We start from the raw sequence: 23485 nt of genomic DNA on the forward strand, positions 1-23485 counted from the left end.
TTTCTTGTTTTTAAAAGATAAACACAAATCAACACCTAAGTGGGTAAAAAGGGATTAATCTGGGTTATTTTACCCATATTTACATCTCTAGGCAGTGCCGTATCTGTGAGGGACCAATTCCTAAATTCATCCAAATACCACAACAGGCATTTTATTGCTGGCACTGCTATCTGAATTGCCAAGCAAGCCCATATAAAAAGGCACCATTTAAGAGCAGCAACTTAGTTATCTGTGATATCAAAAGTTATCAACAATTCATTCACTCAACAAATAGTACCAGATACTCTGCTAAGTGCTGGGAATATAAAGGTGAGTAAAATGATTCCTGTTGTCACAAAGTTTACAGTATGGTAAGGGGAACAGACATCAATCAATCATAACAGTGTGTAATCAAAAAGTGAGATACAAGGAAAAAGAACACAGGGTAAAGTAACAGAATCTGATCTAGACAAATAGTGGGCAACAGAGAGGGCTTCCCTGAGGAAGTGATGCTTGAGCTGAGATCTGCAGGGGACTGGAGGATGGGGGATATGTGGAGGAAAGGGCAGGCATGTGAAAGTCTGAAGTGAAGGGAAGAGCACGTGAAATGACCTGGGGTAAAGGTAAGCCACACCGTTAAGGAAGTTGAAAGCAGGCCACCGTGTTTAAATTTTTTTTTTTTTTTAACGTTTATTTATTTTTGAGACAGAGAGAGACAGAGCATGAACAGGGGAGGGGCAGAGAGAGAGGGAGACACAGAATCCGAAACAGGCTCCAGGCTCTGAGCCATCAGCCCAGAGCCTGACGCGGGGCTTGAACTCACAGATCGCGAGATCGTGACCTGGCTGAAGTCGGACGCCCAACCGACCGAGCCACCCAGGCGCCCCAGCAGGCCACCGTGTTTAGTGCACAGGGAGCTAGGGATACAGAGATAAGAAATAAGCCTTAGAAAGTTCTTAAAATAGGAAGCAGGAAAATGGTGTACCATAACATGGGTTCTAGTGGGGCTTGAACAATGTAAAGCCTGTAGAAGAGATTTGTAAATTGTAAAGCACCCCATACTTTCATTAGTACTATTTAGTTCCTCTACTTTGTTTTCTAAATACACTTTTGGTCCGGATGCCAGGTGACAGCCAAAAGGAAAAGAGCCGAAACTAATTCTAACCCAGTGTTTTGCCCCTCTACCACACTGCATAAAAATTTCACTGTTTATATCACTTAACTAGTCTAAGGTCTTTACCCAACAGCTAGTGCTTCATAATGACAACTCCAATTATCAGTATTTACTATGTGCTAGGCAATTTTCTAAGTTCTTTATTTAGATTAACTCATTTAATCCTCAATTCTAAAAAGAAGGCTCTATTGCTGTCCAGATGAAAACACTGAGGCTCAAAAAGTTAAGGAAGTTATCCAAAGTCAGACAGCTGGTAAATGTTGACAGTTAACGACAACAGTATTTAGCTCCCGTTTAAAACATTTTATGTGTGTGCGTGTGCATATGTGTGTGCATATATACACGCAGAGGAGAGAACAGAACTCACGTGTATAGAAACACATTCACATAATGGACCCAGATCAGCGTCTTAGTCACCTAGTGCCTGAGGTATTAGTGGCACGTGGCAAATACTTTATGAACTGAAGATGGGTATGAGACACTAGCAAAAGATTTGAATCTAGAAGTGATTTTGAAGCCTTCCCCCCACACCCCAGTCACGTATTCATTAGTAATTCACTTGATGGCTGTATTTTGTCTCTTTAAAAAAAAAAATTTTTTTTTTCTTTTTTTTTTTTTTGAGAGACAGAGTGAGCAGGGGGAGGGGCGTGAGGTAGAGAATCCGAAGCAGGCTCCACACTGTCAGCCGGGAGCCCAATGCGGGGCTAGAACCCACAAACCGCGGGATCATGACCCCGGCCGAAACCAACAGTCGGACGCTTAACCGAGCCACCCAGGCCCTGTTAAATTGAAGATTTACCTACATGACCTTTGTTATAGTTCACAGACTTTAGCCTGGAGGTCAGTGGGATAATGGGAAGGACAATGAACTAGTTGGAACCACTCTCCCGCCACAACTGGCCTATTCAATCACACCAGGGACACTTGCCCTCCCGGGCCTTTACGCTTGCTGTTCACTCTCTCTAGAACACTATTCTCCCTTGGGTTCCTCTGCTCAAACATCACCACCTCATAAAAGACCTTCTTCCCTAATCTAATCTAACTTAAATTAGTCTCATCAGACCTTTAATACATCACTCAGTTTAATTTCATTTTTTTCATGAAACTGACCACTCTTTAATCATCTCTTTAATGTCCACTCACCCCACTCCCCAATTCTAGCAAGGCAAGAGCTTTGTCTAGCTGGTTCTCTGGATGTATCCTCCAGTGAACCAAACTAGGCAAATAAGTATTTAATTCACGAATTAGAATTACCTCAGATTTACCTCTGTTCTGTCAAGCCCTCAATGCCCTTTAGCTTTTCATTTCCCAATGGCTCTACATCCTACTTTCAACAGGAACACCATTTTTACATTACTTTGCCGTTCACAAAGTAGTCTGGACTCCATTTTCTGAGCAGAGACCCTCAACCGATCTTGAGAAGGGAGGTATATAGCCTGGCAAAAACCACCATTCTCCCCATTTTACAGTCCAGGAAATTGAGCCTCAGAAGGGATTCAACCGCAGCCATGCCGAAAACACGGGAGGGAGCCCTGAAGGATGTACAGGTTCCGAAAAGCCTTTCCCGCAAGCCAGCGCCGTGGATTCTAGATACTTCATCACCTTTATTACTATTGTTCTACGGTACTCATTCTGGACGCATTCCACGGCTAGGGAACGTACGCCAAACCCTTCGCCGCGTCCCCGCGCGCCCCAGACTCTTAACCTAGGCCGCGCCCCCGCGCGCCCCGCCCCCGGCCCCGCCCCCACCGCCCCAGCCTCACGCCGCGTCGCGGCCTCTGCTCCCGCCCCGCCAGGGCTCCCGCGCCCCGCGGGGACCGCCCCTCCCGTCCTAGCCAATCAGCAGAGCTCGGGGGGCGGGGCCACAGGACCCATCCCTCCTATCTGGGCACCAGTTGGTCGGGCCAGCCATCGCTCATGAAGTCGCGCCCCGCACCCGCCTCCCTCCTTTTCCTCCACCCTCCCTTCAGAAAAAACGGCGGTTGGGCCGCGGCGGTCTCCAACGGCGGGCGGGAAGCGGAGGGGCGAGGAGCCGGGGAACTAGGGAAGGAGGGACTGCAGGGAGGAGGAGGATGAAAGGGAGGAGGAGGGGAGCCCGGCCCAGCCGGAGCCATCTCCATCGAGAACAAAATGGCGGCGCTGGCGGAGGGCCAGCTGTGAGGCGGGGCCGCGGCCATTCCCCCTCCGCCCCCACCCTCGCGCCGGCCGGGCCGGTCAGGGGGAGCCCGCTCGCTTCGCCCGGCCGCGGGCGGGGAGGGGAGGGGAGCGGCCCGGCCCACTATGCAAAGCGTCCGGCGCCGCCGCCGCCGCCGCCCCGTGGCAAAGGTAAAAGGGTCGGGTTCAGCCGCCGTCGCGGCGGCTCCATGTCCGCGCGCCAGGCCCGCCCCCTCTGCCGCTGGCCCGAGCCCGCCCCGGCCCCTTTTCAATTTTACCTCAGGATTTGGCGCCAAAGCGGCCTCGAAGCAGGTCCCGTGTCTGCGGCGGACGGCCCCCGACGCGGAGGGCAGGGCGCGGGGAGGCCGGGCTCCCGGCGTCGGCGGATGGCGGGAGCCCGGGGGCCGCGGGCTCGCGGGGCAGCAGGCGAGAGAAGAGACGCCGAGGTGGGAGCGGGGGCGGCGGGGGCGGGCCCGGGGGCGCCGCCGGGGTCGCGGGGAAGGGGGGGTTTGTTATTGTTTTTGTCAGTGAAAGGTCAGAGTTCGTGACCCCGGTGCCGCCGCCGCCGCCGCCCGCGCGCTGGTAGGAGGAGGGCGAATGTTCTTCTTCCTCTTCCCAGCGCCAGCCTCGCCGCGGCCGCGGGGGGCGGGCGAGCACGCGATTGGCTGAGACGCGCGCGCGCACCGGAACGCCGCGGCCGGCGCTGGTCCATCCGGCCCCTCGGTGGCCCGCGGGCCCGGCGGCGGGCGGGCGCTGGGGTCAGGGCTGTCGGCCTGGGGCCGCCGCCCCGGGCTCGGCCGGCGTAGCCGCCAGACGAAATTTAAATGGCGCGGCCGCTTCTGTTTCCAGGGCAAAGGGCCGGTTGGGCTTGTTAAAACCTAGGGAGTGCTGGGCACCGTTATTCGGGTGCAGGCCCTCCCCTCCTGGGAGACCGAGAGCTTCGCGAGGCTAGGTGGGGACAGTTTTCTCCCTGTGACATTCTCCATCCTGGCCTCCCGCCGAGCTGAAGTTTCTGTGTTTGTTGATTGAAGGAGCAGTCACAGCAGAGAGCCTGTAGGTTAAAAGTGGCTGGTTTATTGGTGGGTATTGGATTGTTTGTGCCCTACACGTTACTGATGGTTTTTATTTAGGTTTTAAAGGTCGCCAGCTTCTGGCAGTATTAGGTATTGAAATCGTCCAAAACCTGTTATTAATGGTCTTTTAGCGAACATGTGACCCAAAGCTTAAGTCTTTTCCTGTCTTCCCGTGATTTGGAACTAGTAAACAGTGATACGTAAGTGTATATAAAACAACGCTTTGCGAAATTGCTTAAATATATAAAGAAAAGTGCTTCTCTTGACCTTGGGAACTTAGGGTTGTGGGTTTTCTTTAGATGTTTCTCTCGTTTTAAGTTGTGGTTTTTGACTTGCTTGAGAAGGTATCCTAGATGCCCTGAAATTTTTTGGCTAGACTCTCCTTGATTATCATGCTTTGTAGGAGGAAGATCCTCTGGTAATTGATTTTTCTTTTTTTCACTTTTCTTGTTTGTTCCGAATAGGTACTGATCCCAAGATGGAAGGATTAACCTTTTTTCTTAAACATTTGCGCTTTGATCAGGCTGACCCCAACTTTTGAGTATTTTGTCCGTAATTTCTGTTTTATAAGAAATGCTTTAAATGCACTTATTTTTTTCTTCTCCCATGTTCTCAACTCAAAAAGAAGTAAGTGGGGAAGGGAGTTAAGTTTGTAATGTCCTGGTGAATCACACAGACCCTCAAACTGGAGGGGGCCTCAGGAACTCAGGAACTGCCAGTCCTCTAGCAGGAAGATTTTACAGGAGAGGCGGGTCAAGTGATGTGGGTATGGTAACATGCTATTTTGATGGTAAATCCTTATAAACATGAACTGCTTTTATAATTGTGTACTCGCAAAAATTGATTTTTTAATGTTGAATAATGCTTTTAGATACTGTGTAAAAATTCACACATCAGTGAGTTTGGGGGTTTTTTGTTTGTTTTTGCAAGCATATTACAGTTGCACTAGTTTTGAGGTAAATACTAGACAATCATTACTGTTTCTATAATGGCCTATAATTTTCTAATTTTCTTCACTTAATACCCAGCAGTACTGTGAACAAGCACAGTTATTTTACTGAGGTGAAGGAACTGAGGCCCAGGTGAGGTAAGAAACCTGCCAGATGTTACGGGTGCAATAAGGGAAGCTAGGACTCTTACCTAGTCCTTTGACCTTAAGGCTTATGCTGTAAAACCATGCTGCATCAGTTTGGCCTGTTGGTAATAGCATTCAGTAAATGTTCACTTAAAAGCTAGTTGTTTAGGGGCGCCTGGGTGGCTCAGTCGGTTAAGCATCCGACTTCAGCTCAGGTCATGATCTCACAGCCTGTGTCTCCCTCTTTCTCTGCCCCTCCCCTGTTCATGCTCTGTGCACAGATTGCAAACAATATATGCAGGTAACAGGCCTCTGCAAGCTGAGGTCAGTGCTACCATAGTGCCATTTTTTTTGCTCCATTGTGTTTTCACTAGAACACCTTTTAGTGTTTTAAGTGGCTTTAATCACAAAAAATATTCAAGTTGTACTATATTACTTATATGTTATACTATATGTTTTTTTGACTGTCTATTAATAAGTATCCACATTTGCATTAACAGTGATTTTATATTGTTTTATATGCCTTTCAAGGGTTCTTGGCTGGGGGTGTACTTCAGAACTGCCAAGCCCTCAGTGATTGTGAAGCAGTAAGCTTTGGGTGGGGCCTGGCATCAGCACTTCTGAGCATCACATAGAATTTTTTTTTTTTTTTTGCATCACATAGAATTCTGTACCTACCGGCCTGAACCACTGATCTAATTCCAAAAATGTGTGGCAAAAATAACAAGACAAAACTTTTTGTTTCATTTTTTGACATGCAGCTTTCTTAAAAACCGATTGATCACGACTGAAGGGGTCTTGACAGGAGTGATGGTCTGTCTGGCAGTACCTAGCTGTTGTGTGTGTAGCATCTTGGCAACTACCCAGACTGTAAGCCCTGTATCAAAATGTGTCTTATCCCTCTTATCTCAGCCCTTAACACAGTACCTAGTAAAGAGTTTGTATGAAGTTGGCATTTACTAAATCAGTGCTTTTCCCAGCAACAGTATATAGTGAACAGTATTCATATTGTCATCTTGCTTTTTGTTTGTTTAAAAATTTTTTAATGCTTATTTATTTTTGAGAGGCAGAGCACGAGCAGGGGAGGGGCAGAGAGAGAAGGAGACAGAATCTGAAGCAGGCTCCAGGCTCTGAGCTGTCAGCACAGAGCCCCACGCCCGAACCCATGAACCATGAGATCGTTGCCTGTGGCAAAGTCAGATGCTTAACTGACTGAGCTACCCAGGTGTCCCTGTTATCATCTTGCTTTTAAGATGAACTCAGTGAAAACAAAGTTTGGTGACTTACCTGAGCTGGGATGTGGGCCTGGGACTGTTGGCTCCTTACACAGTGCTGTAAGACCCAGGTATTCCTTCCACTGCCCTCTCTGTACCTCTGAGCAGGTCGTTTTTTCACACCACTTAACTAACTAGTATGTTCTTTAGTCAACCATTACATAACTTGTCCGTGAGCTTCTTGAGAGCAGGAACTATACTGTGCAGTTTCGTTTTGCACGTAGCCCAGAGTAAACATTTTCTTGCTAAGCAGGGTTATTTGAGATTTGCATTTAAATGGTAAATGTCAAAGAAAACGAAATTTTGGTTAAACAATCGTTGTAGATGTGCTTAATTTTTCAAGTTACTATTTTTTTTCAATATATGAAGTTTATTGTCAAATTGGTTTCCATACAACACCCAGTGCTCATCCCTTCAAGTTACTATTAAGCAAAGATTTTTTTTTAACTTGTAAGGATACTGCTATTGTGGTAGTGTAAATGATGATTTTCCTTTTTATTTTAGACTGAGAAGGCTTAATAATCACCTTCATAAGTACTTACATCTTTGTGCCAACTTTTCTGTTAAAGCTTATTCTCTGTTACTGTGTGTACTAATTTACGAAACTTCTGTTTGTTATTTAATTATGACATGTTTATAAAATAAACTTTTAAACCTCATAATTCTTATTGGTCTTTTTTAAGAATGTGGAATCTAAACAGATGTAATCAATGAATACCAGATTGCATGTTCCTTATACTCACACATTATCCTGTTTAATCTTCAGAATAACTTTGTGAAGTGAATGGTATTGTCTTGTTTTTATAGCTGAAGAGGCTGAGGCCTTAAAGGGGAGCATGACTTCCCCAAAGTCACATGATGGGCAAGTGGTGGAACATTTATTCATAAGTTATTTCTGCTTATTTCTTCTCTTCTGTCCTTGAGGACTTTGAGAAGAAAACCGTCTTCACCCCACCACCATGATCTGTCAAAGTCAAGCTCTGTCACAACAGAAGGCTACTTGGAGAGGTCTCAGATTCTGTATACAGGGCTCTTGTTTTTTCCCAGAAAGAGAAAAGTGAGTGATCCTGTGGTGGACTGGGGAGACTGGAAAACAGGGACACTGCAAGTGAGTTCCTGAGCCTCTCCAGAACAGCTTTCACTGGGAGTTTTGCCCCTTTAGTTTCTATCCTGAGGCTTCCTGGGCCTTGAAGAGGTGTTATTTCAAAGTTGTGTTTGGCTCAAATATCTTGGAGCATGACAGAAAATTAGATTATCTTAGGAAAGTGCACTTGCCCTTGGTCCCCTGTTTTAGAATGTGGATTGCTTGGAAGAATGTTTTTTAAGTTTGCCTGATTAGAAACTCTCAATCTTGAGGCTTGGGAGTTCTTTACAAGCCCAGCACCACCACAAGAATTAATCACTTGGGTCTAAGTCTAAACAGTGGCATTCCTTGAGTTTCTTAAAGAAGAGATTATTTTAGGGGCACCTAGGTGGCTCAGTCAGTTAAGCAGCTGAGTTGATTTTGGCTCAGGTCACGATCTCAACAATTCATGGGTGTGAGTCATGTATCGTGCTCCACCATGACAGTGCAGAGCCTGCTTGGGATTCTCTCTCTCTGTCATCCGCCCCCCCCCCCCCCGAAATAAATAAACTTAGAAAAAGGAGAGAGATTATTTCACCCCTACAGCCTCTTCACTACAGGCCAGAAAATGCAACTCAAAGCCAAAAGTCTTGGAAAAGCCGTTCCCTTCTGTGCTTTGCTTTGGATCCTGCCCTTCACCTTGGGGAGAGATAGGATGCTGCTATGAGGTTTCTGGCCTTGGGGAGGCTCTGGGTACATTGTCAAGATGGTATGCATAGATCCTTTTGGTTCTGTCCTCACATTTGGCCCCTCCTCCACTGTTCTCTAGTTTAGGTATTATTTCTGTCCCAGTGTCAGGGTTTCTTAACCTTCCAAACCAGTCTCCAGCCGCCCCCTCCCACCCAGCCTCCCTCTCTTACTCCCTCCTTTTCTTCCACTGCCTGTTCTGTAACAGCCATTTCTAGTGCTCTTCTATTAATAAAGTTCTTTAATGGCTCTGCATTGCTTAGGGCTGAAGTGAAAACTTCGATGCCTAAAGTGGGGACAGTGGGGGTTGGGTCTGGCAGGTATTCTAAAGGAGGTCAGTAAGCTGAGGTAAACCTCCATTAGTACAGTAAATGGTCATAGTGACACCTGGAGAGCTCACTGGACTTGAAGGGGTGGCCCCTTATCAGCACCTGCAATGCAGCCAAAGATGGGTTTTTTGAGAGAAGCCAGAAATCCAGATTTGTAAATGAAATCTCTTGACTTTCCAATACTGGCAATTTGCAAATTGTTTTTAAACTATGCAAGCCAAGCATCCTCTTTTAAACATGGTTCTGGGTCTCAGAACTAGTTTGGGACCTTTGACCAATCAGATAAAAATCTAAGCTGAGCCAGGGCCACTGAAAGTCCTTCACAGTGAGTCTTTTCAGCCCCTTACAGATTAGAGCATCATTCAAGGGTAGTCTTCCAATAAAAACACCTGAACTCAGAATTTTGATTCCTTCTATTTGTTCAATAGAAGGAATACATTTTAATCTGTCATGGAAAGGGAATTTGGCAGGCAGGAGACAGAAGCCCATGTCTACAGATCGAATGCAGTGTGTTGTGTGTGTGTGTTGCAGGTGGAGGCATGTTCCTTTTGTAGTTCTCATTTTTCCAGAGCATAAATTTACTGTCTCCTGCCAGGGTGGGGAAGCAGAGTCATTTGTCTCTATTCAGTGGTATTAGGGTATTTGAGGGTCTCATGACTGCTTACAGAGACTTTCAGCTGATGCTCTTGTTACTCCCACTCTAGCCTTCCCAGACACCTGTGCCTTCAAATTCCCAAGCCTCTCCAGAGGGCCAGCCCTTATGTCTCACTGGGGTCCCTCCCTGCAGTCACTTTGGTATTTGTTTTCTCCTCTGCTAAGTCAGCTGCCGCTATCCATGCATGTGACTTCCAAAAATGAGTTGACTATTTTGATACTCTGCCTTTTCTTGCATTTTCTTTGTCCTTTAGGTTACATCTTTTTACTCATTTACTGTCCTAGTAGGTTTTAGAAAGGAGCCAAGAAATGCATGTTTCCTGGTTATCACTGCATAACTAGTCACATCCAAACTCAAGGGCTTAAATTACTTTCTTAAATTACTTTCTTAAATTACTATCTTGCAGTTCTGGGGGGCTCAGATAGGAGGTTCTCTCCTGAGGCCTCTTATAGTTGCAGTCAGAAAGTGGCTGGAGCTAAAGTCATCTGAAAGGCTTCCTAGTCTGTCTAGAGATTGATGCTGGTTGGCAGTGTGAACCCTGACATGTGACCTCTCTATGTGTCCTGGGCTTCCTCATAGCATGGTGGATGCATTCCAGGAGTGCACAAGAGAACAAAGTAGCTTTTTATAGAAGTCACTTCCTCTGCTACTCCTTGAGCCATCACACGGGTCTGCCCAGGTTCAAGGAGAAGGGATGTGCACTCCACTCCTTGATGGGAGGAGTATCAAATCCCATTGTAAGAACACGCAGGAGGGCATCTATTACGGTGGCCATCTTTGACAGAATAGACTCCATCTAACGTGGGAAGACCAGAGTGGTCTTTCTAACACAGCTGTTTCATCCTCCATTTTAAAGCATCTGAAAGACCCCTCTACCCCATCTAGAAACTATAGGATAGGTGCAATGGCTCTGAATGAACTGGTCACAAACAGCCCTTCTTGTTTCATCTGTTTTTGTGATCTCCTCCCTGTATAATTCACTGTATAGTTCTGCACTCTCCCATTTCCTGAATATGCCACATGGTATCCTACTCATTCTCACACACCTTACTCATTCTGCTCCCTGCCTCCAGGGGCCTCTCTGACGCCCATCTCTGTGAGGCAAGTCCTCCTTTGTCCATTCACCTCCCCCCCACCTCCCAACTATTTCCTAATCTGCCTCAGGCACAATCCATTCTCTGTTATCCATTCCACCACAGTGTTATCCTTCTCATGCTTCCAGGACAGAGAATTAGAGTTTTTGTACCTGACTTCTCAGGTGGTTAGCTCCTGAAAGTAAATAACCATGTCTCTAGTGCTTAATACTGTGCCCAGTCTGGTGTCACTGTTAAAATAGCACCTGAATATTACAGGGTTCCAAAGTCCCTTAGCATTCTCCTATATGCACAACATTCAGCCCTTGCTCTTCCTCTTCCAGCAGTCAACCAAAAATATCTAGTACCAGGAAACACAACCCTGATTATACTAACCTTTCTTTCCAGCTAATTAATCCTGGAAGTAAATACCATAATGTATTCTTGAGGCTCCAGGTTTGTTGAACAAATTTGATTTGCTCATAGATGTTTTGGTTATGACAGGTAATCAGCATTTCTCTGTATTAGGAAAGTCAATATTTATCAGTCAACTGCGTATCAGAGTTTCAATCAGCGGAGTCAGTTTCCAGGATAAGTGACCATCAATCATCTTTCAGCTGAGGAGGAGAGGTGCTGGCAGAGTACGGAGTACCCTGGATGTCTTGGCATGTTCCAGACTTGCCATTAACTGATTGTGGCACTTTAGATGAGATCCAATTCATGAGTCTGTTGGCTCCGAGGTCAGTTGAGGCCACCCTATCTGCCAGGGTGGGTAAGTGTGGAAGGAAGAATATGGAAGCACTGTTACAAGTGGTAAACTGAGGCATTCATGAAGCCTGCTGAACCTCAAAGCTCAAAACTCTTGTGTGAAGCCCTGAACTAAACACAAGAAACTTGAGATGTTTGGGGCGCCTGGGTGGCGCAGTCGGTTAAGCGTCCGACTTCAGCCAGGTCAGGATCTCGCGGTCCGTGAGTTCGAGCCCCGCGTCAGGCTCTGGGCTGATGGCTCGGAGCCTGGAGCCTGTTTCCGATTCTGTGTCTCCCTCTCTCTCTGCCCCTCTCCCGTTCATGCTCTCTCTCTGTCCCAAAAATAAATAAACGTTGAAAAAAAAAAAAAAACACAAAACTTTAATAAAAAAAAAAAAAGAAAAGAAACTTGAGATGTTTAATGCAGTATGTTAAATGTATTTAAAATTTTGAGATATGGTATTTAGCAAACGTTGTATCGTGATTTTTTCCCCCCAAAGAGAGAACTTGTCAAGAAACACTATGTTGTATTCTCTATTAGAAGTTTTATCCCCATAGCTTCCCTAAATAGGAAAAAGATTATTCTCTTAAAGATTTTTCACAAAGAAAGCTTAATAATGTCAAGGGATGTATCTGGAAAAAGGAAAGCTTTTTAAGAAATGTTGTTTAAAAGGCCATCTTCTTCACGTATTTTTGTCCGGAGGGGATGTTTCTGGTCCTAGGTAGCAAGGGATGGACTCACAGGATGACAGTGATATCTTGATAATTGTAAAAATGGGAGATGTTTATTGAGTAGGTGAAAGGTTGAGATTTAAGAGAAATTAGTCAGATTGCTACTGTGAAAACTAATGGTCATTTTCCACCTTGTCCCATAAAAAAAGATTCAGGGTCACACTGAGTGGTATTATAGCTGTATTTTAAAAAGAGCTGTCTAATTTTATGCCTGTAATAACTTCCATAATTATACATGTTGGAATAATCAAGTCTCATGCTTTGGGGTATAGCCAATTACTGTAGCTATCAAGAGGTAATTTATTTTTTCATGTATGTTCCTCACAGCAGGGCAGCTCCATTACACATTCATGAATTCTAGTGTGGTATTGTTAGGGGTTGTCAAGTACAGGCCACTGGATTTGAAGGGCCACAGATTTACTGGAGATGGCAATTCTTTTAAATTCTCATCTCCTTCTCATATCTGTTACTTAAAAGGAGTTCTTAGGAACATATAGGCTTATTGTGTTATGCTTTACCACAAGACCAGTTTTTGGATACAGCTGTTGGATACAGCTGTTGGTGAACACATTAGAAATATAGCCAAATCCTTCCTTACTTTCCCTGAGTCCACCTTTGGAGAGAATGTGAATTGCACTTTTGAAGGTGAGGTCCTAATTTTGAAGAGAACTTGAGGTCATTTAGGGCAGTTCTCACTTGAGTGGGTAATCTTTACATAATAAACCAAAGTAGTCACTGTTGAAAATAAGCTTTGGGAGCCCCTGACATAAAACATATTGCTATTCTAAAGTTCTATAATATTTGCAACTCTTAGCTGCTGGATAATTATTATAATTTACATATACCAATAACAGGCATGTTACTTTACTTACAGGTATATGGTACCTTAATTGCTACCATATCCATTTCCTGATCAAAACTATTTCTGTAGGTTTACCATGAATTTTATACCTTCCCCCTTCTTGTAATATTTTTGAAGCATTCAAAAACTAAAACTGGCAACGACCTTACATTTGAATATGTGTCTTTTGGTTCATTATATGTCTAACTGCAACTTTGTGCTCCTGACACTTTTAGGCTAGTGGTTTAAAAAAATTGTTGACTGTAATCTGTAAGTATAAATACATTTTACATCAGCAATCAGTAATATGATGTGTATGCACATACATGACTGAAACCACAATGTCATAAAATAGTCTTTAAGGATGATAGGTATGCCCTGCTGTGTTCTCCTGTGCCGTCTTCAGTGTGCCTGGGGGGGGGGGGGAGCTGGGAGAAGGGAGCTGGGTGTGACCCAATGCCATCGATTTCATAACCCACTCCTACAGTTAAAAAAAACAAGGCCAAAAAACTTGTTCACGGTACTTTTTTTTTTTTTCTCATTCTTTCTTAACACGGATTTTATTTTCTATGAGCCTCTCTTTCACTCTTGTGGAAATGCTGCATTTCTACTCCTGCTCTATTGTAACGGTACCCATGAAAGACCATCAAGAGAATGAGGCCTGTTGTCATTCTGTTGTGTCAACACAGGATGCCCTTTCCTATACAACCACCACCAGATTCTCTGTGTAAGGAAGAGAACTTGCTCCATGTCCCTGCACAGCCTTTGCATTATACTAATCCAAACTACACGCTTCTTTCCAAAAGATGTCATCCAAAGGGTGGACTTTATGGGTGGATCCTCAGCAGCCATCCTCCCCTCAGCCCCCAGCTGACAGGTCTGTCCCTGTAAGTAGCTCAGGAAAGGGCAGGCGTAAGTGTGGACCTTGAAAGGCATGGAAGGCCTGCTGGGTTCTTCTAAGAAAAACCTAGTGCAGGAAGATGAGCCCCGCCTCCCTGGTGCCCATGAACAGGGAAACCTGTAACCCAGCCATCAGTGGCAGTCACTGATCAGTCTCTGGAGAACCAGCCCTGGAATCGGGCTGATACTGGACAACAGATTAGAGAAACCCAAAGAGCTTGGTTCTTAGAGACACTGTCTAATCCTCAAAGTGCCCTGCTTTCGGACTTCCTCTTGTAGAGTTAATTTCCTAGATTAAACATTTGATGTTGGTTTCTTCTCACCTGCTGTTGAAAACAGACTTCTTCTTCTTAGTGTGGATACCTCTGTCCTCTCAACTGACTGTCAATGTGTGCAAGCACAAAAACTGTCACAATTATAGAAGTCACAAAGCACAGGCTGAATGAACTAACAGAATGTACAAGCATGTTGTTGACTGTCTTGTAGCCGAACAAACTCGGGCTCCAGCTTGGTCCTACCACTCCCAGCCCAGGTGGCCTCAGTCCCCATTTAGGGCTTCAGTGTTTAGTGATGACATTTACACAGTTGAACAGAAGGCTGGGCTGGATGAGGAAAAAACTCTGACCTTGTTACCCTGCAGTGGTGGTAGCAGGGCTGTTGGTGTCCTTGGCACTGGCCCCGTGGCATACACCCAAAGGCTGCCCTCGGTCCACACCCACACATGGGTCCAGGCTGCATCCAAGGGAGAATGAGTGGTCAGCTGATCTGTCAGCCTGACCACAATTCAAAGCCTACTTCTGATATGTGAAAGAATTATTACCAGGAGCCAGGAACTCAACCAATGTCCCTGGACACTTTGTTTCTAGTGGGCTTTGTATTAGTAATCATGAACAAGAATTCTACCTACTTACTAAGACAAATCCAGGCTGGAAAAACATTGCAGGGATGGTGGGAAGCTGCTAGAAAGTAAGTGCCTGCTTTCAGTGCAACTCCAGTTTCATAAAATTTGATTCCCAGAAGCAGGCAGAGGCCAACCGTGTAAAGGTCTGTGTGTTTTTTTGACCCATGTATGAAGAATTCAGGGAGAGGTCATTCAAAACAAATGGGGGGGGGGGGTGGTGACCAAAGGGGCCCAGCCTGCCTGTGTCAGGCCCTCCTCAGTCCTGGTTTCTCTTTCTTGCCATTTTCATGGATAAGAAGGAAGGTCATTTTTTGCATATTGTCTTCATCTTGTAGTGTCACAGAGCAGGGCCCATGACTTATTTCACTTTGTACAATGCATGCCCTTTCCCACGGGTTTATGGTTTCCAGTCCGATTTCTTGAGCGTTTGGTTTGTGCTTTGTCCCTGAACTCTTTGGAAAACTGTAATAGCGTCCGTGTGACTGGTGAAGACACCGAGGCTCGGAGCTACTGAAGCGAGTGAGTTGCCCAAGGCCTGCACGCTCTTATTTCTGGCCTAGAGCCTGGCGCAGAACGGCTTCCTCCCTAGAAACACAGCCTTTGCAGGAGGCACACAGCAGAGGGGCTGTTCTGGGAGCAGGGGGCAAAGCACATACCATGGGGGCCTCAGGCAGTGTGGCCATGGCATCAAAGCTGGCCATTTCTCCAGCCTCTGGGCCCAGTGGAAAGGAGGAGGCCCCATGAACCTGTAAAATGGGCTGGACAAATAAAAAGTCAGGGAAGGAACGACAAGCAAAATAGGCCAGTAGAAATCAGCTGAAATCAAAGAACCATGGGAAAGACAGGTAAAAGCAAGTGGCAGGCAAACCAAGTGGGTCCTTGCCCAGTCACACTGAGCTGTAGAGGAGCTTGGTGGCCCCTGACACTTTCTTTCATAAAACCAATTCAGTAGGTTTTCTGTATAACCCAGGTGGTTTTTATTAGGGTAACTACTCACTGAGAAATAAAAGCCCTATTAACCTCTTGTTTATAGAGCATCAGAAATAGGATGTCATATGGTACAAGAGGCCTTCGGATGACTTCCAGATGCATAACTCTGCCTGGAACTCAGACACTGACAATGGCCAGTGACACACAGCAGAGTGCAGAAGCTCCCACTACCTGGTGCCAAAGTCTTGCTGTACTTTTCAAAGGCTCAGAGGCTCTAGAAGGCCCACTGAAATATGACGATGAAAATGGTTGCATTGGAATTGATCCCTCAAAAATTAATAAAAAGATCTGTCTAATCACTTAGTTTGAATCATTAATTGGATGTTTAATGCAAACATTTTAAAAGAGAAGTTGCAAACTAGGAAAAAAAATTCCCCTGAAAATATTTAATGTAAATAACTCCTTGAGATGGTACTTTTTACAAAAGGTTTGTCAGCAAATGCCTTTTTGTTTAGGGAACAGGGCAGCAGGAGGATGGGGACAGGACATCAGAAAATGATAGGATTGTTTTCTATTTCGATGAGAGTAACAAGGAATCCCACCTGCCCTGCCCCCATTCTGCTTTATGTAGAAATTTGTCCAGCAAAATGAGCAGCGGTCATCAGCAGGAGGTGGCTGAACCCCAGGTGCCCAGAGAGTCTCTTCAAGCCACTACTTCTGTGCTCCCTCACTGTGTCCAGAGCCACCGGTCAAGTCCACTAATTCACCTTGTGACTGTATCTTTTTTCTCTTCCTATCTCTTTCTCTTCGGTAGTACAGCCGAAGGATAGCTGGAGGATAGCCGTGGTGAAAACAAGCACAGGTTCTTATAGACACAACGCTGTCAGCTCATGTTGGGTAGACACAGGAAGGCACACAATAAATTAAAGCAGACCCTATCTCTTCGGAGGCTTGCAGCGACCTACAGGGTGGGGGCTGGGTCTGCCAGCAGCCAAGCTTCCAGCACTGGTGTAGTGTGAGGACCACCCCGGGAAGGAGGGGGTCCTTCCTTTATTAAGTCATGTCAGTATACAGGTTGCATGATCAAATGGAGGAGAAAATCCTTGCCATCTTATTCAGTCCAGTGTGGCCTCTGCAGCGAGGAGGACCCCCTGCCCGGCCACCCGCGCCCCTCCCCCCACCCCGCCCAGGCCAAGTGTCGCTCACCAGCCCACTTGGCAAGATCCAGCCAGGTTTGCACAAATCACTTGTACATACTCTTGTTGAGAACTGGTGGCAAATTAGTCCACGGGGCTCCATCTGCTACTTACTTAAGTAAATCACTTGGAAAACATAAAACTGAAGGTTGTAGCTCAATAAAACAATAAAGTGCTTTCGAGGAGGGTAGCTGTTATTCACCAGTTGTTTCTTGTTTCACCTGAGGCACTGATGTCAATGCTATGACAAGTGATCATGTTTACCACCAGTAAAAATTGTAAAAGCTTGTTTCCACTAAAAAGCCTGCATTTCTAAGTACTGCATCGTACTTTTTCTATTGTTTCCATGTCTTCATGTTACTAAACTTGAACTCACTACTGGGTAGGGAAATAGTTTCTGCTGGGTTGGGGTGGAGTCGGGTGGGTGGAAGACACGAGAACAGAAAAGGAGCGGTTCATAAATATTCCTTAAGGGTTCCACTTGTGAAGGTGAGAGAGGGGGTTACAGCAAAAAAGGATTAGGCTCCATGCTGAATCCAGATGTGAGCCCCAATGAGTGGAGACACAGATCGACTTCTAGAAGGGTCCACATATCAACCTAAGAGTTTATTCTGAGTCCACATGCTTGATAACTGCTATAACACACTTGCATCTTCCATGGCCTTGATCCACCTGTAAAACAGAGGAGAGGGAACATTTAGGTGTCATGGCTCTGCGACTCTGGTCACAGAACCTTTATGTGACTAGGTGGACTAGGTGACTATTACCTGAGGTCATATTCATATTTGTTGCCTAGCATTTAGCAAAAGGTCTGGAACACAGTGTAAAGGCTTGCTGAATCAATGCACGCCTGTATGAACGAATCATGATAATCTTAAAAAAAAATCTCATGATCAGGAACAGATAGTTCCATTGCTGTGGCCCAAAGGGATTTGATGGAACAGGATGGCTGGAGCAGAGAGCATCCAAAGCCCTGGGTAGCAACTTGTTTCCTTCCAGAGGGAGAGGCAAGGATAGTTATTTGGGTACCTCTGAGCTGAATTGGTATCCTCTGCTTTGAAGCTATAAAATAGGGTTTTCTTGTGGTAGAGGTGAAAAATAGGTCCTACTTCACTGCTGCCCTCTTCCTTTTCTGGGGCAATGGTGAAACCGAGCAGGGGCATACTCTCCATGGCCACTGTGTCCTGCAGAGGGCAAAAGGGAAAACTGATAGTAAACACCACACAACACACACAACACACAGCTTAGCATTTACTGTTACCTCTGATTTAAGATGCACGATGCGCTCTTCTGTGTAGGGCATGCTTTGGCAACTCTAGACCAGCCACACACATACTCTTTGCCCCTGATCCCGCCAGGACCAATCACGAGGAGGGAAAGAAACTTAACATTCTGTGACAGCCTATTAGGGCCCAGGCATTTTTATCTTTACATTATCATGCCGAATCTTTCACAACAATCATAGAAGGTGTCACTCCTGTTCTAAGAGGAAAGTGAGGCTCAGAGAAGGTAAATAACTCCCCAAGATTAATTACACAGTTTAGTAAGGGGCTGAGCCAGAACTTGGACTCATGACCACCTGCTAACACTGCGTTCTTCAGGCTGACTCGAATAGTCAGTGACTCTGTTTTCCGTTAGTACTTTCGATAACATACCCTGTGCTCATTCCCCCATGCCCTCATTCACAATGCCTCAATATGGAGCACTCAGGGTGTCTGTCCTATCAACTTGCTAAAAATTTCATGACATGTACACAGAGAACATAAATGGATCTTAAAATCACAGTGCTCAGAGGAAAAAGATTTATATATATATAGATATGTTCATACATACATATTTATATAAAAATACATTCTCATAAAATACTTTATTAAACCATACAAAAACAGATATAATTAGCTAAGCAATTAGTTAAAATATAATTAGCTAAGAAGGCTGTGGGAAGAGAAGGAGGGGGAGCTGAGGTTGTATATAAAAGGGAATCAATTTTCAAAGACTGCTGGACCAGAAAAAGAATCTGACAAAATTCAATATCGATTCATGATTTAACAAAAACCTCCGCAAACTAGGATTAGAAGGGGACTTCCTTAATCTGAGGGCATCCGTAAAATAACTACAGCTAACATCTTACTTAAGAGTGAAATACTGAATGCTTTTCCTCTAAGATTGGGAATAAGGCAAGAGGGTACTTGCTCCCACCAAATAAATTCAAGATTATACTGGAGTTCCTAGCCATTGCAGTACAGCAAGAAGGAGAAAGACATAAAGATAAGAAAAAGAAGTTAAACGATCTATGCTTGCAAAGGGCTTGTTTGATTATAAAACAACTACTAGAACCAATAATTTAGCAAGGTCACAGCATAATCATTTTTTTTTTATATCTGTGTACTAGCAGCAAGTAACTAGCAAATAAATGCCATTCAATATAGCATCCAAAAAGAAAAACAACAAAGTAGCATCTAAAAAATAAAATAGGAATAAAGTTAACAAAAATGCAAGAACAGAAGTATAAGATCTCTATACTAAAACTCCAAAACATAAAAGGAAAAATTAAAGAACTACATACATGAAGATTTATACCATGTTCATAGATTTGAAGATTTAATATTGTTAAGATGCCAATTCTCCCCAAGTTGCTTCAACAATCCCCGTCATAATCTTAGGCTTTTTGGTAGAATTGACAAGTTTACATGGAAACACAAAATACCTAGAATACTCCAAACAATCTTTAAAAAGAAAAATGTTGGAGGCTTATGCAACCTGACTTCAAGACTTACTATAAAGTTCTAGTGATTAAGGTAGTAAGGCAGTGGCATAAGAATTGGTAAATATTATCAGTGAAACAGAATAGAAAACCCAGAGATAGGTCCAAATGTATTTAGCCATTTGATATTTAACAAAGGGACCAAATAATCCTATAAGGAAAGGAAAATCTTTTTTAATGAGTTGTGCTCAAATAACTGGATATCCATTTGGGAAAAAAATGAACCTCAACTCCTATCTCACACCACACTCAATAATTAATTTCAGATAGACCTCAGTGTAAAAACTGAAACATTAAAGTTGTCAGAAGCAAATATGGGAAACAACTTGTGACCTGCAGACAAAAGTTTCTTATGATATGAAAAGCAATGGCCATAAAGGAAAATACTGATAAATTTGGTTAAGTTTAAAACTTCTGTTCATCAAAACAACAGAACAAATTCATTCATTAAGAAAATGCACAGGCAAGCCAAAAACAGGGAGAGAATGTTCACAAAACATTTATCTGACAAAAGACTGGTATCCAAGATATGTAAAGAACTCCTATAACTCAATAAGAAGAAGACAACCTACTTAAAAAATTGTCTAAGAGATCTGAACAGACACTTCTCAAAGGGAAATCCATAAATAGCCAATAAGCACATTAACAATATCATTAGTCATTATGGAAATTTAAACTAAAACCACACTGAGATACTAGTAAATTAAAGACTGACAATACCAAGCGTTGACAAAGATGTGGAACAACCATAAATCTCACATGTAAATGTGAGGGGGATGTAAAATGGTAGATAATTTTGCAAAAGGTCTGTAATTTCTGATAAACCAAACATATACCTTCCTATGATCCAGAAATTCCAATTGTAGGTGTCTACCCAAGTGAAATAAAAAAACCTATTTTCACATAAAAACCTGTATATAAAAGTTTAAAGTGGCTTCATTCATTACAACCCAAAACTGGAAACAACCCAAATGTCCTTCAACTGATGAGTGGGAAAACAAATGGTGATGTGTTCACAACATGGAATACTACTCAGTATAAAATGTAATGACCTATTGCTGTATTCAAAAACACAGGTGAATCTCAAACACATCATGCTGAATGGAAGAAATCACATTTGTATGAGATTCCATTTATATGAAGATCTGAAAGAGATAAAACTAATCTCTGGTGGAAGGGAATGAGGTGGGGGATACACAGGTACATGACAGGAGTTCACGGTAGTATAGACAGTGAAAACTGGCTATCTGTTTTATCAAACCTTTTTTCTTTGATGGAATTTGAGAGCTTAGTGCTATCAGTGATATGACCTTACTAAGAAATTGTACAAGTTCCTCTCTATAGAAAAAACTACTTTGGAAGCATACTTAAAATCCATCTATCAACTTAGCAGGGGGCGGGGGGGCGCCTGGGTGGCTCAGTTGGTTAAGCATCTGACTCTTGATTTCAGCTCATGTCATGATCTCGAGGTTTCTGAGATCAAGCCCTGCATCAGGCTCTGTGCTGTCAGTGCAGAGCCTGCTTGGGGTTCTCTCTCTCCCTCTCTTGCTGCCCCTCTCCCACTCCCCCCGCTCTCAAAATCAATAAACATGAAAAAAATTAAAAAAAACAAACTTAGGGTGTCACTTCCATGACAACTGTTGCTCATGACCTAGAGACTCTGGCTTTTCCATTCTCACACAGGACTCACCTCTATTTGGTGGTTATTTAATCATCACTGGCTTTTGTTCACCTGTCTAAGCCTGCATTTCTTCCCAAAGAGTGTTCCACGGGATGGAATGGTTCCACAGGACGCTCCATGAGGAAGGGCCCATGGTCAGGCCAGCTTGGGAAATCTCCTTATTTCAGAGACCCACAGCTCTCCTTGGTACATTAGAGATTCTGAGAAGTACTCCTGTGAGGCAGTCCCACGAACTGCCTACTCAAGGTTCCCTCAGAACCCAGTTTTTAGAGAACTCCTGTGAGCGTCCTGCGCAATACCTACTTTGGAAGATGCTCTGGGCTGCAGGTGGACATTGTATCACATTTCAGTTTGTTCTGGAAAGATCAAAATTCTCCCTAGCTCAAAAATCCTCTGCTCCTCTATGGACATGTCAGTGAGGGCTTGGCTCACACAGCATCTGAGTCACTCAGGCTACAGTGGGTACCCCCTCCGAGCCTGTCTGTGTCCCTCCTAGCCTCTGGGATTCCCTGAGGAAGGAGCAGGCTGCAACCATCACAGTTGCAGGTCTTTTGTGAGAGAAACTTTATGCCCTGAAAAAGGAAGTGCCCTCTGCACACTGGCCAGCATTGGGGAGGAGGGGGGGGCAGGGGCAGGGGCAGGGTAGAAAGGCCAGCCTTGTGCTGATGTGAACATCCTCCTGGGGTAAAGCACACACCCTCTGCAGCAAAGCACATTCAAGTCCCATTTTCTTTCTTGCTTTTTTTTTTTTTTTAATTATTATTCATTTATTTTTGAGAGAAAGAGAAAGAGAGCAGGGGAGGAGCAGAGAGAAAGGGGGAGAGAGAGAATCCCAAGCAGGCTCTGTGCTGTCAGTGCAGAAATCAAGAGCCGGATGCTTAACAGACTGAGCCACTCAGGTGCCCCTAAGACCAATTTTCAGAGTGGGTTTAGCCCATGGAAGCCACCAGATGGTGAGGCCTGGACATGGAAATCTTCCAAAGTATCCTACAGAATCAGCCTGGGTCAAGACCAGACAGCTCCCTGCTGTATAACCATAGCCCACACCTGTCTACTCTGGAAGCAAGCTTCACTCCCAAGGCCCTCTCTCCTACATTTTATAAGACATAAAGGTAAGATGATCTATAAAAACAGAAACTTAAGTTTTATTTGGTATAAGTGTTACCATGAAGCAATGTAGCTCCCTGATAAAAGAAACGCACGGAGCAAAAGTGTGGTAGCTTTCTCTAAGTTGTTGAGTTCTGTCCCAAACAACCGGGTGGAGAGCAGAAAGCAGCCTGCTCTTATAGAGTGCTTGGCTTGTGCTGGATGCTGGGCCTGTGACATTCAAACCACCTGGGTGCACACACAGGTCTGCACACTGTACTGCCTTATCTCCATGGAGGAATGGTCAATTCTTTAGATCTGGAACCAACACGTGGTTGGGTATCCACAGCAGCACTCAGCACATGGTATTGCTCGATACAGACTTGAATGACATGGGAACAGCATCCCGGCCTCACATGGCCCTGCAGGTGACGGGGTGTTGTGCATGCCCAAATGGACATTCTGAGGCGTGAGCTTAACCTGAGGGCCGTCACAGATGAGAGGAGAGAAAGCAAGAATCGCCACTACCTCACTGGCCATATAGGTGTAGAGCACTTTGCCTTTGATGACGAACCAGAGCTTCTTCCAGTGCCTCTTGCCTTTCTTGCACCGGCTGAGATAGCCACTGATGGCAGAGCCCTCTCCGGAGGCGGCCACCTGACAGAAGGGAAGCAGAGTGGTCAGGACAGCAGGTGGTAGGCATAGTTTAGACAGAGCTAAAGTGACACTGCAAACCAGTTGGCAGAGAGTGTTTATACTGCTTTGAAATCTGAGACTTGGATGAGGTCTCAGGATACATCCAGTACCTCAAAAGCAGCAAAACAGTACCAGGGATTAAGACAGGATTTACTGAATGCACCCAGGAAACACAAGAGTCAAAAACAGCCTTCGGGAGTGCTGTCCCGAGTGGTATTGCAGATTCTTGGCTCCCTCTTCCCAGTTCCCAAGCCCCCAAAACATGAAACTGCAGATATTTGAGGGAAAGGTTCTTCCCTCTAAAACTGATTCCTATAAGAGTTAATACCTATTCTTCTCAAACTAGTCCAAAAAACAGAAAAGGAAGGAAAATTCCCAAATTCATTTTATGAGGCCAGCATTACCCTGACATCAA

At 44.6% G+C, this 23485-nt stretch overlaps 2 protein-coding genes and 1 long non-coding RNA gene across 7 annotated transcripts in view; 1 reads left to right on the plus strand and 2 right to left on the minus strand.

Moving 5' to 3' along the window:
• Nucleotides 1-3942, minus strand: part of NR2C2 (nuclear receptor subfamily 2 group C member 2) — a 101380-nt gene extending 97438 nt beyond the window's left edge. For 2 of the 3 annotated variants that reach the window (XM_023250052.2, XM_023250051.2), the window contains exon 1: nt 3586-3942. The gene's annotated coding sequence lies outside the window, so the exon portion shown is untranslated. Of the gene's footprint in view, nt 1-2407; nt 2723-3585 lie in introns of those variants that run through there. The other variant, XM_045051994.1, reaches the window with a different exon arrangement.
• Nucleotides 3085-23485, plus strand: part of LOC102899806 — a 30440-nt gene continuing 10039 nt past the window's right edge. The window contains exon 1 of one of the 2 annotated variants that reach the window (XR_002740373.2): nt 3085-3478. This is a non-coding gene — a long non-coding RNA (uncharacterized LOC102899806). Of the gene's footprint in view, nt 3479-21151; nt 22401-23485 lie in introns of those variants that run through there. The other variant, XR_006593975.1, reaches the window with a different exon arrangement.
• Nucleotides 16008-23485, minus strand: part of FGD5 (FYVE, RhoGEF and PH domain containing 5) — a 122160-nt gene continuing 114682 nt past the window's right edge. For both annotated transcript variants that reach the window (XM_023250049.2, XM_023250048.2), the window contains exons 19-21: nt 22903-23031; nt 17873-18027; nt 16008-17515 (exon numbers count right to left, since the gene is read on the minus strand). In XM_023250049.2, the coding sequence (XP_023105817.1) occupies nt 17479-17515; nt 17873-18027; nt 22903-23031 (321 nt within the window). In that variant the 3' untranslated portion in view covers nt 16008-17478. The remainder of the gene's footprint in view (nt 17516-17872; nt 18028-22902; nt 23032-23485) is intronic.

The sequence above is a fragment of the Felis catus genome, chromosome A2 (assembly GCF_018350175.1).
Source record: "Felis catus isolate Fca126 chromosome A2, F.catus_Fca126_mat1.0, whole genome shotgun sequence".
Taxonomy (NCBI): domain Eukaryota; kingdom Metazoa; phylum Chordata; class Mammalia; order Carnivora; family Felidae; genus Felis; species Felis catus.